This window comes from Monoraphidium neglectum (assembly GCF_000611645.1).
Source record: "Monoraphidium neglectum strain SAG 48.87 unplaced genomic scaffold scaffold00053, whole genome shotgun sequence".
Taxonomy (NCBI): domain Eukaryota; kingdom Viridiplantae; phylum Chlorophyta; class Chlorophyceae; order Sphaeropleales; family Selenastraceae; genus Monoraphidium; species Monoraphidium neglectum.
In genome coordinates this window covers 3,387-16,282 of record NW_014013575.1, presented here as the reverse complement: position 1 = coordinate 16,282, position 12,896 = coordinate 3,387, and the positions used below count along the sequence as shown (strand labels likewise).

General features: G+C 63.3%; 2 protein-coding genes across 2 annotated transcripts; both read left to right on the top strand.

Annotated features, from left to right (window-relative positions):
- Window positions 1-408: 408 nt before the first annotated feature.
- On the top strand, window positions 409-9,565 carry MNEG_0617 (hypothetical protein; the record flags this gene model as incomplete). Its single annotated transcript, XM_014050895.1, has 23 exons — window positions 409-816; window positions 1,132-1,177; window positions 1,466-1,607; window positions 1,955-2,123; window positions 2,349-2,518; window positions 2,821-2,923; window positions 3,249-3,407; window positions 3,687-3,767; window positions 4,035-4,151; window positions 4,342-4,528; window positions 4,771-4,823; window positions 5,046-5,112; window positions 5,283-5,382; window positions 5,660-5,741; window positions 5,975-6,057; window positions 6,303-6,407; window positions 6,713-6,796; window positions 6,995-7,073; window positions 7,326-7,466; window positions 7,747-7,947; window positions 8,206-8,727; window positions 8,958-9,132; window positions 9,420-9,565. The coding sequence occupies 23 exons, from the start codon at window positions 409-411 to the stop codon at window positions 9,563-9,565; spliced, it is 3,420 nt and encodes a 1,139-aa protein (XP_013906349.1).
- A 2,001-nt stretch (window positions 9,566-11,566) lies between these two features.
- Window positions 11,567-12,308, top strand: MNEG_0616 (hypothetical protein; the record flags this gene model as incomplete). The annotated part of the gene is made up of 3 exons (XM_014050894.1): window positions 11,567-11,647; window positions 11,923-12,006; window positions 12,246-12,308. Coding segments are annotated over 3 exons (228 nt in total), but the record flags the coding sequence as incomplete, so codon positions are not given.
- Window positions 12,309-12,896: the final 588 nt, after the last annotated feature.

The window sequence follows — 12,896 nt, the reverse complement described above, 5'->3', positions numbered from 1 at the left end:
AAGCGGGACAGCTGAACAGCTTGATTTACCCCACCTGGCACAAGGCCCAAGCCTCCTTGGCACAGCACACACGATCTTAAGACTGACCAGCATTGTGTTTTGCATATGCATTTTTACGGTGGCGGCAGCAACAGTTACACATTTGGTCAGCGCTGCGTGCGGCTTGTGACGAGCCCGCCGCTCCGCACGCCCCGACACACGCTGCGCGCACGCTCTGCACACGCCCCGCGGCAACTTGGCCCACGCGGCCCTTGGAGCTCAGATTCGACCTCAGAGGCTTTACAAGTTGCAAAATCGTGGCGATTGCCGGTGCGAGAGAGCTCCGTCGCGGCGTTCATCTTTTCCAGCCACAACACCAGCCGCCCAGCGGTCAGAAACCAGCTCGTAGAGTGTGGTTCAGGGGCGGTCATGGACGTCGTCGTGGATGACAAACCCGTCAAGGACATGAAAGCAGCGGCGGCACGTCCCGCACGGCCACGATGGCTGGTGCCCGTTGCAGCGGGTGCCGCCGTCCTGCTCGCCATCGGCGTAGCCCTGGCCATTGCGCTGCCAATCTCGCTGCGCCGCGCCCGGCTGTCCCGCGGCTACGAGTCCCTCGCTGACGCGCGCGGCGAGCTCGATGCGAGGCTGCCACCGGGTGTTGAGCGGACGTACTATCTGGCGGCTGACCCCATTGACTGGGACTATGCGCCCAGCGGCCGCAACCTGTGCAAGGGCAAGGAGTTTGGAGAGGAGGAGGAGCTGTACATCTCGAAGGGCGTGGGCCGCAAGTTCAAAAAGGCGGTGTTCCGGGAGTACACGGACGACACGTTCAAGGTGGGGGGTGGGTGCGCGGTCGTCCTGCAGCGCTGCGGGACGCGCGGCAGGCGCGGCGCGGCGGGGGCCTGGTGGGCGGCAGTTGGGACCGGCTCGGTGGACAGCCGGAGGAGCGAAGCGCACGGGCGGGCCGGTGGTTCCGATCGCACGTTGCAGCGGCTGCCGCGCCAAGACAGCGCCTGAGTCTCCCAAGCGCCCGCTACGGCTGGGAGCAGACCGCCGGATTGCCGTCGAAGCGCGTCCGCCCTGAGCGCCTCAAAGCGGCGCAGCCCACGCTCACACCGCCGCCGTTCCCTCATCGCTGCTGTCATGCAGACCCTGGTGAAGCGGACGATGGCGCAGCAGCACATGGGTATCCTTGGTGAGTGCCGTCTGGGTGTGTGCCACCATGAATCACCATGAGTCACCCCAGCAAAGGGCGCGGGAGCCACTCGCAGGACCCCGGCCATGACCGGGCAGCTGTTCAGCTTCCTGGCAAGATCCGCAACTGCCGGTCGGTCGCAGTCCAAACATGTGCACGGTCTTGTGCACGCAAGCAGCGGCATGCTGCCGCAGCAGCTGGTGCTCAATATCTGCATGCGAGCATTGCATGCATGCAACCCTGAACATCCACTGTCCATTCCCCACCCCCATTCTACCTCGCACCCAGGCCCCGCGCTGCATGCTCAGGCGGGCGACACGATTGTGGTGGTTTTGAAGAACAATGTGGACTTCCCAGTCAACGCTGAGTCAGGCGGCCTGCAGGCAGCAGTGGCCGCCGAGACCGCCCCCGGGGACGTGACCACGTACAAGTGAGCGCGGCGGCGCCGCCCTGGTCGCGGGGCGCGCAGGTGTCGCCCTGTATGTGCGCGCGAAACAGGCTGCTCACATAAAGGGGCATGCAGAACCCAGTGGCTGCATGTGAGATCATGGTCAAGGCAAGGCTTGAGCTTCAGGGGTCAGCAGTCGCAGCTGCCAGCTCTGAGCACTTTGTCTTGAACTGATTGGTGTGTCCCACACGCACTTCATGCAGGGCTCAAAGCACGTGCGGTGCGGTGCCTGGCAGCCCCGTCTAGCTGCCAATCTATGCAGCACCGTCTAGCTGATGAACTCCTCTCAACAAGGAAATACACACACACACACACACACACACACGCAGGTGGCGCGTCCCCGAGTCGGCAGGCCCGGGTGCGGACGGCCCCTCTTCTCGTTTCTACCTGTACCGCTCCACCGTAGACGTCGTGGCCGATACGCAGGCCGGCCTAGTGGGGCCCATCGTCATCGCGCGGCGCGGCGCGCTTGGCAAGGACGGCCGCAGCGTTGCTGACGTGGATAGGGAGGTTTTCCTCACGCTCCAGGCAAGCCTTCTCCCCGGTTTGCGGTCTTTGCTTTCCCTGTCTTGCAGGCTGACCACCAGTCCTCTTTCTGCATGCAACTCATGCTTGAGCTTGCGTCCCGTGCTCCTGGCGCAAGCCCCGCCAACCACCACCCACTGAAAAGCACCCCGAACAAACCTGGGATCTTTGTGACGCTTGCCTGTTCCTGTATCCCAGGTGTTCAACGAGAACAACAGCCCCTTCATCCAAGACAACCTGAAGACCGCCCCCAAGGCGAACTTGGCCGCCCTTTCCGAGGACGACCTGCTGGAGGCCAACACAAAGTACTCCATCAATGGCTACTTGTGGTGCAACGACCCGGGGATGAACTTCACGGTCGGAGAGAAGTGAGAGGGACAGCTGCAAGCGTGGCGGGTCCTGTGTCACGGGGGCGTGGGGCTGGGGGACCAAAGCAGGGTTCACCGCCAGCAGCCACGCGTGCTTCCTGCAGGAGGGTTGGAAACGCACGTCGCAAACGGAGGCTGGCCGCATGTCGCATCACGCACCGCAGGCAACCTGTGACCGCTGCTGGCTTCTGCAGCGCCCATGGCAGTTTTCGCGCTAACCTCGCCACCTGAGATGGTGCCCTTTCACTCTCAGGCAAGCACGCACACACACGCACGTGCACACACACACACACACACACCAGGGTGCGTTGGTACGTGACGTCACTGGGGTCTGAGGACGCCATCCACACTGCCCATTGGCACGGCGTGGTGTTCAACGACTCAAAGGGCCACCACGTGGACCAGGTGGGGAGTGGGCGTAGATGCCGTCGCTAGGGTGTGTGTGTTTATGTGTGTGTCAGTGTGCCGCGGGCCGCATGGAGGGCGGCTTGGTGATGTGCAGGGGTGGAAATTGTCAACAGATAGGTCCTTCGGGTCAGCCTGGTTCAAGGCCTGACCTCACGAGCAATGCCCCCTGCCAAGGTGTGCATTGTCACCAGCCAACCCCAACAAATCGCATTGTCGCCGCAACTTGTGGAGTGCCCCACCGTCTATATGAGATTTAACCTACCTTTGACTATGTGCACCGGTCGTGCATCGCCTCTCCCACACTCACAACCTGCAATTGCAGGTCCCCATCCAGTCGAGCTCCACCGAGGTCCTGGATATGCTGGCCGACAACCCGGGCACCTGGCTGTTCCACTGCCACCTCAACGACCACATGGATGGCGGCATGATGGCGTTGTTCCACATCAAGGGCACAGCCCCGACCATTACCCTCGACGGCAAGGTGCGAGGCCTGATTGCAGTACCACATGGTTCCCAGGAGGTTGGAGGTCAAACTTGCGGCTGCAGTGCTGTCCCAACGCCACCCCCGCATCATGGCAAGAACACACAACACAACAGAACAACAGGGCGATGGTTAGCAGCCATCCGTTCCCTGGTCACACTTCTTTCCAATGTAAACATATCCAAGCCATGAGCCCCCCTTACGCGTGCGCCTCTGTCTCCTGCGCCCGCCTTTGCCCATCTGAACTTGCTATCCACTATCTCTCGATGCATGTCACAGGTCCGGACCTACTTCATTGGAGTGGTCGCAGAGGAGTGGGACTACGCCCCATTCAATGGCGAGATGTGTGGCGGCACCCTGGTGCGGCCCCGCCCTGCAGCCCGATGCACACACGGCACTCATGGCCGATGCCATGTGACTTTTGCTGGTGCTCCTGTCACCTTTGTCGGTCCAGATTGCCCTGCTGGTCGCGGGAAGTCTCGCCACCTCCACGCACACACACACTCACACTGATACTCAAACTCGCTTGTACTCACACACACATACAAACGCGCATCCACACATAAGCACAAAAGCACACCTGACCTTTTTTTCAACAGACATGCACACACACGTGGATGTTCCCAGGTCCCGTTCTCTGATGCGGCCAAGGTGTTTGTGCAGCCCGCCGCCGGCCGCATCGGCCGCAAGTATCTCAAGGCCCGATACGTCGAGTTCACAGACGACACATTCACACGTCGCAAGGTGGGGTCCGGGGCCGTGCTTGGCACTGATTATGGTGCAGCAGAGGGGTTGATGTCAGGAGCACAAAGCTCCTTCATTGTTGGCTGTGTTGCTGATGTGCACGAGTCGCCACATGCATCCCCACCACTGAACACGGGTCACCCTGTACGCAGCGACCCCGCCATCCTCGTCCCCACCACCGCCGCCGCAGCGCATCGCCCCTGAGTGGGAGCACGTGGGCGTGATGGGGCCCGTGCTGCGCGCCGTCGTGGGTGACACGCTCAAGGTGACCCTCAAGAACATGCTGCCCGCCGGGGGCGCGTCGGTGTCGCTGCACCCCCACGGCGTGCTGTACGACAAGAGTTCGGAGGGCTCGCCCTACGCAGACGGCCTGCCCCGTGAGCCGCCAGCAGAAGACCCTTTGGCGCTGCCGGCAGTCTGCCGACACAGCCCCTAACCTGGACGCTGCTGCTGCTGCTGCTGCTGCTGCTGCTGCTGCTGCTGCATAAACTGTGCGATTCGGCGCTCACATACGGATGCACTTGAATGCACATCGCCTTGGCCTCCAGCATGTGCCCAGGCCCTCACCCACCCCGCTCCATGTGCTGTCTTTCATCATCTTGCGACCCCAATCCCCCAGTCGCCCCTGGCGACAAGGTGGCCCCCAACAAGACCGTCGTCTACACTTGGAAGGTGCGCTGACTGGACACAAGCGGTTGGCCCCTGTATTGCCCCGACCACCTGCCGGCCTACCCCTACCTTGCAAACTTGACACACAATGAATCCGGCAGGGAGCCGCCCCCTTCACCGGGGCTATTTCCCTGGCATCGCGCCTCAAAGATGTCCCACACAGCGCGTGCCAGGTATCCGGCTCACAGCCCTACCCCGGTCAACCGGGTCAACCCCAACCTGCAGGTCCCCGATCGCTCCGGCCCTGGTGTTGGTGACTTCAGCAGTGTCATGTGGATGTACCACAGCCACGGTGGGTGGGGGCCCTTTCCTTTGCACATTGCGCTGCAGGGGCTGCCGCTGAAGATATTTCTGCTGCCGGCGGCCGTGGTTGGCGGCTGCTGGGGTGTGACAAGTATTCGATCGTCATCACACATGCATTGGCATCACAGCAGCCACCTACAATCCTCATTGGCTCGACAGTGATGGAGAGCCGCGACCCCCACGCGGGGCTGTTTGGGGCTATCCTCGTCACCTCCAAGGCCCTCGCCAACGACGACGCATCCCCCAAGGACGTGGACAGGTGGGGGTGCAGCCTGCTGTCGCCGTGTTTGTGGATGCGTTACCGCTGTACTCAGACACTGACCCCTGTATCTTGCGTAATGCGGGCGCACAAATTCGCAGAATACCCTGCATTTCTGCTGACCTGCCACGAGGTTTCCATCAACTCACTTTTGGCAGTTGCTGTGTCAAATCGTTCAAAGGCCCTTGTGTGTGTTGTTGGCCCCTATATCAACACACATTCACACTCACACACACACACACTCACACACACACTCAACTCCCACCCCCACCCAAAGGGAGTTCATCCTGTCGTTCTCCATCCTGGACGAGAGCCACTCCTTCATGCTGCAGCAGAACCTCAAGAAGTACCTGCCAAAGGTGGGCCCAGCAAACGTCAACCCCTCGTCTCCCTGGCCTCGAACCACTCATTCGCCCCTTTCTGGGGCCAGGGTGCTCTTCCAACTTTCCCCTCATCTGGTCCGGCCAGCAGCTGTTGAGTGGCTCCCTGCTGCCCACGCGGGGTACACCAGCTCGCATGGCCCAGCCTGACGTGCCCGCGCCTCGGACCCAAAGCCCTCACGCCCTGGCCCCTGTCGATCTCCCGCCTGCAGGTCGCGGCCAGCGAGAACGCCACTGCCACCCTGCTGGAGGACCCGGGATTCGTCGAGGCCAACCTCAAGCACACGGTCAACGGGTGGGTGCCAGCTCAATCCAATCTAGCACCAGCAGCATTCCATGTTCATCTTCTTTGCATTGTAGCACATCTGGGTTGCGTAGTTGTCACATTGCCAGGACGGCGTTGGCCTTGTGCTGGCAACCTGCGCGGTTGCCCCCCCCCCTTTTGACGCCGTAGCTGCCACCACCCCTTCCCCAGCACGCTCATTCCTTTCCCTGTTTGCACGCTCCGCCGCGACCCAACCTGCAACCCCTCGTTGGCAGGTACATCTACTGCAACCTGCCTGGCCTGGAGTTCTCGCAAGCGGTTCCGACCCGCCTCTACTTCCTGTCGCTCGGGGGCTCGGGTGACATGCACACGCCCAACAGGTGCTAGAGCAAAACAGTCACACGCCCGCGCGCGCCGCGATGTGGACCTTGTCGGACGCGGCGGTGCGGCCGTTGCGCGTCTCCTGCTCTGTTAGGGGTTGGCCGCCCTGTCGCCAGGCGCACAGCCAAGAGCTCAGCCTGCACGTGGGACGCTGTGTCTCATTCGCTGGCTCGCCCTGCTGGTGTGTCACGCCGCACCCTTTTCCACACCCCCAATGTGCTTCCACTGCTGATCACACCACTCAACACACCCACCCGCCGCTGCCATAACACACCCGCCCTACCTGACCCTCTTGCCACGGCAGTGTGGAGGGCGGCCTCTACCTCGACGGCCAACGCCGCCAAGCCCTCAAGCTCCTGCCGGGTGCCATGTTCACCACCGACGTGACGTGAGTCGCGATGACGTCACCTTGCCGTCACCAGCAGCCCCCTTGCCCTGCCCTGCGGGCTACCTGAGTTGCGGGACCCTGCTTCTCGCCTGCGTCACATTTCGTTTGCCGTGCTTTCCTGTGCTGTGTCTGCGCCGTCATCTGTACCCCAGCTGCGCCGCTGTGTGGCTGACTGTGCGCACCCCGCCATCCCCGCAGGCCCATGGTCCCTGGCCATGGCCTGCTGCAGTGCGCGATCTACGACCACATGAGCGCGGGCATGAGCGCCATCTACAAGGTGCGGGGCAGGCAGAATCGTATGCAACGGCTCGGCCCCCCGTGATGTCAACTCCTGCCCCAGGGTCGGCGTTCGGCAGGAGCGTGCCCCGCCTGGCTTGTATAGCGACCACGACCACGCTGAATGAACTGTAGAACACTGAATGAAATGTGTGCGGCGCGGCGCGCCCAGCCGCTCACCGCCCTTTCCTTACACCATGAATCCGCCATGCACAATTCGCTCATGGTCAACTGATCTGCCGTGGATCTGCAGGTCAACCAGACGGTCAAGATCACTGCGCCGGCCGACGCCCCCATCCGCACCTACTACATCGCCGCCGAGGTTGTCGACTGGGACTATACCCCCCTGAAAAAAGACGGCTGCAGCGGGCAGCCCTTCAATGACGACCAGAAGGTGGGGGTGGGGCACAGAGGGCTCCCTGCAGCCACCTGCTGGCCGACAGGCCCTCGGTACCCTTGCCCAGTCCCTCGCGCAGGGGCCGAGGGCGGTCCAAGGGGTTGTGTCATGGGTCGTGGTTGTCTGGCCGTGTCGTTTCCAGCGTGATTGAATGTTTTCCGAAGACCCTTTGTCAGGCGGACAGCCTGAAAAGAGGGAACCTTGCGCCATGACCATCCTTGCCGAGGCTCACGATTGCGACCCCTCGCCTGACGCCACCCTGACCTGCCGCCCACAGGTGTTTGTCGAGACCACCGAGGGCACCCTGGGCAGCGAGTACCGCAAGGCAGTGTTCCGCGGCTACACCGACGCCACCTTCAAGACCCCCGCCCCGCGCGACGAGCTGTTCGGCATCCTCGGACCCACGATCAGGGCCGAAGCTGGGGACAAGATCGTGGTGCACTTTCTTAACCGGCTGCCATTCAATGCCAGCGTGCAGGTGGGTGGGGGCCAGTCTGGTCCGCGTCTGACGCGGGGCTTGCAGCGGCGTATGGTGGCAGCTCGCCTCATGCTTGTCTAGGCAGCAGCGGCTTCGAAATTGGCGTTCGTTGTGTTTCCTTGTCGGGCCCAGCTGCAGTCCTCAGAGAGACTCCCGCAGGGTGGACAATTCACAACCAGCCTTGCCTGCCCGGCTCCGCAACTCGTCCAGCAATAATCTTGGGTCTGATCTGGCCTTGGCCTGCCGAAACCTTCGCAGCTGTACGGCGGCCTCATTCCTGTGGGCAACACCAGCGCCTACCAGATCAACACCGCCGAAGCCGAGGCCGCCACGCCCGCCGCCGGACGCCGCCTGCTCGCCCGCGGCGCGCGCCGCTCGCTGGCCCAGATCACGGCCGCGCAGGCCGAGGCTGAGGCGGTAATTGCCCAGTCGGTCGAGAACCTCTACTCCCTGGGCGCTGTGGCGCCGGATGCGTCGGTGCGCTACGAGTGGTACGTGCCCGACGCTGCGGCCCCCGGCCCGTCCGACGGCGACGCCGTGGCGTACGCCTATGTGTCAGGGGTCGACCAGATCAAGCACACCAACGCGGGGCTGGTCGGGGCCGTCGTGATCTACGAGAAGGGCGGCCTTGGGAAGGACGGCGGCAACGCGACCCACGGCGGCGGCGGCGTGCGGGAGCTGCCGGTGTTCTTCAACATCCAGAACGAGATGCAGTCGGAGTTTTTCGAGTACAACCTGGCGAAGCAGACGAACGAGACCAAGATCAAGATCAACAAGCTGGTGAGATCTCGCTTCCTGGGGCCTGCGACGGCCTGGGACGCTGAGACCTGTAAGCTAGATCTAGAGCGTTGCGTATGGTCAGCGGCTCCGTTCATGCCATCATGCCTGTGCCGACGCATGAGGCAACGGCCCCGGTTCTGCTCAGGCACGCATCTCCTTGCGTCCTCCCTCGCCCTGACGGCCCCCCTCCTGGCCTCTCTCAAACGCCCACCCCCATCCTCCCTGCCCAGGCCACCACGTTCCCTGAGTCCAACCTAATGCACTCCATCAACGGCTTTGTCTACTGCAACGGCCCCACACTCAACCTGACGCGCGACGAGACGCTGCGCGTGATTGTGATGGGCTTTGGCAGCGAGGTGGACATGCACTCGGCCGTCTTCCAGGGGCAGATCATCAGCAAGCAGGGTGAGGCAGCTCCCGCGCACGAACCTCCATTGCCCCCTCCCCTCTTGCGCGGGCGCCACCCTGCCAGCCCCCGCGGGCGGCCGCGGCCAAGCCCTGCCGACCGCTGATCCCGGCGGACTGGGCGCGCCGCCGCCTTCTCACACTGGCGTATTGGAAGCAACTCTCAAGAACCGTTGCGAGCTTCCGCGCCCGCACACTCACTCACACCCCCTGACCCACACACTCACGTACGCACATGCACACCGTATCTCAAGGCCTGCCCGGCTCCCGACACCCGATAATCGCAGGCGCCAGCCTGTACTCCATCGGCCTCATGCCGGCCACCACATACGTGGTCTCCCTCACCGCCGGCGACTCCGGGAAGTGGGAGATCTACTGCAACATCCTCGACCACATTGGCGCCGGCATGAGGGCCAAGATGCTCGTCGCTTGAGGGGCCCGCGCCCACGCATCGGCTGCCAACGCTGGAGACCGCGCAGGGCGGCGCGGGGGCGCGGGGACGGGTGTTGCCGCGGCCGCCGGCGCGAGAGCCCGTGCGGCGCGGCTCGATGGTCCATTTTGTGGGCTTGCAAACGGCCTCCTGCTGGCGGGAGGCGTGTCGTCTCGTCATCCAGGCGCCTGCGTGCCTTCCTTTCGCGCTTCAATTTCTATTTTTGGGCACGATTGGGTCGGCTGCATCCTGTGTTTGGTTGAACAGCTCAGAATCGGAAGTGCAAGAGGCTCCTCGCGCGCGGCAAGTGCTGCTGAGCGGGCGACGCCCCTTGCGCCAGAACTTGTTTACACGAGTGCCCCAGCTGGCTGCACGCTGTGGCGCCCTCGCACCCCTTGGGTTTACTTGGAGTTGGTGGGACGTTGGCTGTGGCTTTACTCACGCGCCCACATGCGCAAAGCCTTGAGGCCGGCCCCGGCCCCAGTTGCTTGCACCCTCACACCTCCACCCCATGCCCCACCCCACACGCTAACAGCACCCAAATGAAACAACTTGCCAGCCGCACTTCTCGCCAGCGCGGCTGGTGCGCCTGCCCGCACGCGCTCACGGGCGGCGCCGCCACGCGGCACGCATCCAGCCAGCATGCATGCCCTCTTAGGGCCCCATGCGTGTTGGTGCGCAAACTCTGTCCCTGCATTGCCACAGGTGCAGCCGTTAGAGCACAGCAGCTTGTGTTTTTTGGGGTTTCGGCTTTTGGTTCTTGTTGATGGCTTCCTATCCTGCTACTTTGCCTGCTTACATCGGCGCCCCCAGCCTGCACCGCGGGCACGCAGCCGGCCCTTATTGTGCGGTGGGCCCTGCGGCCCCTACGCATGCGCGCGGCAGCCCCGCCGCCATCCCCGGCAGCCGGCAGAGCTTTCTTGGGCTCGCGGGGTGCCGCGCGGCCGATTGAGGTGGGAAAGCTCTATGCCATATGCATGGACATGCGCGCACGTCAAGGTTCCACTAATGCTTTGGCAACAAGCACACAAGAGTTGTTCACAACCGGTAACCCTTCGCTTTCAGTGGGACTCAAGTCCTGATTGACACTGCCGGGTGGCAAGGGGGGGGGGCACCTTGCGGCGGCAGGCACCAACCAACCCAACGCGGCGTGCTGCAATTCCAAGGATCGATAGTATATGGCATATCCGCCTGAATTCGTCTCGCCCTGGGCGCCCGCACATCGCCTTGGCGCTTCTCACGTGCTGGGAGGGAGACACTGGCTGGCCGGAGGGAGGCAAGCGGGCGTGTGGTCAACCTCCTCACAGTAGGCGCCGACAGGCACCGAATGTGCTGTCAAACACAACAAGAAAAAATTCGCTCAACAAAGTGTATTGAATTTGGACAAGTGCCGTGTCGAGCCCAGGGCAAGCCCACACTGTCACGCATAGAGATCTCTGCCATCACGCGCTGCATCTGAACAGCTCGAAGTCAACATGCAAGCGCTAGCGTGCAGATCTCGCTTGCAGGTATGAGGATGGCGGCCCATGGCCCAGGATTTGCAAGTGCTTGCATCGCCCAGACAAAACTCAATGGTGATAAAATCCCGGATGACGCACAGAAGACAGCAAGCTGGCATATCTACAGTTGACGCTCGGTCGATACATTGCGCTCCCATTGCCGCAGGCGCCCGCCGTGTTGGCGCGCGGCACCGGCCGAGCAAACGCAGTGGCACCGCTGTGCGCCAAGAAGAAGGGATTCAGCGGCGATGCGCAGGCAGCAGGTGTCAAAGTCAATTCACGCGGCAAGGTCTCGTCCCGGCCGGGCCCCGCACCGCGCAAGCAGCAGCAGCAGCAGCAGCAAACCTTGCCACAGCCGGCTGAGCAGCAGGAGCCCCAAGAGCAGCAGCAGCAGCCGTCAGCTCAGCAGCCGTTGGCAGCCGCAGCGCCCCCCACCCAGCAGCAGCAGCAGCAGCAGCCGTTGGCGGCAGCGCCGACGACCACGCCGCAAGTTGTGGTTGACCGCATGGCGAAGCGCGTGGTCAGCTTTGTGGCTGCGCCGGTGGTGGGCGGTGTGGTGGCACTGGGCGCGTTCTGGTACCTCAAGGTGCGTTTCGGCAGGTTGCAAACAATCCTTTATTGCACGGTTGCAAATTGTTGGCACACATGCACGCTTGTACGCGTGTGCAAACATGCGGGCACGCGCGCCCGAACGCACGCGCACACACACACACGCACGCACACACGCACACACACACACACATACACACATACACACACACATACACGCACGCACGCACGCATAGAACAACACGCATACACTCATACACACGCACACACACCACCACACACACACACACACAACCCTTCCAAATCAACCAGGTCGTGGCCAAGGTTGAGTACCCCCTGTGGCTGGCTTACCTTGGTTCTACCCTCATGTTCGGCGGCGGCCTGCTCGGCATCACGGTGGGCACCCCCGCACCGCCGCCCCCCAGTCCCACCGCCCCCGCGCCCGCACCGCAGCGCCACGCCCCCGACGCGGGGCGCGAGGCGCAGACCGGGCCCCCTGCGGGGCCCGAGCGGGCACACTCTGCCTGCACGTGCGGGACATCGTACGCACCTCACTGCCCACGCCTCACATTCTGCTGGCGTGTTGAGATTCTCACATCGATCCCGCCCCCGCCCCCTCGGCTTCCTCTCGGCAGTATGGCATCCTGTCCACCAGCTGGGACCCGCGGCGCGAGGGCACCGCGCTGGGGTGGACCGAGGTGCGCGCCAACCTGGCGGTGCTCATGGAGAAGGGGAAGCAGCAGCAGCGCTGAAAACAAGCCCCCGGCGGCGCGTGTGCGAGGCTCCTCTTGCGGCAGCAGCAGCAGCAGCAGCAGCAGCAGCAGCAGCAATAGCAGCGACGGCAGCAGGAGTGGCGATGGGCGCGATGTCGTGCCGCGGTGTTGCAGCGCCGAACGGGAGCCAGAGCGAGGCTGGCGGCGACTGCAGGGGTGCCTAAGAATTTCTGGCCATGCTGGACAAGGTCAAGGTGTCGCAGTTTTTTGGTACGGCGAGAGTGTGCTAACAACAGTGTTTGGCAGGAGGGGCCACGAGCAGCGACGGCAGCACTGACGAGGGCGGGCGGGTAGGGGCGGTGGAGGCGGCAGTGCAGCAGACGCCGCTGCAGCCGCACAGCAGCAGCGCCGCACCAGCGGCAGCAGCGCTCGCGGCTGCCGCGCTGTGGGTGAGGGAAAAGCCCTGGCAGCGCGAGGGCAGCGCGACAGCAGCGGCATTGCTCACAGGCAGCGCCCAGAGTCCGGGGCGGCCGCACACCGCTGGGAGGCCTCCCCTACATACATCGACAAACG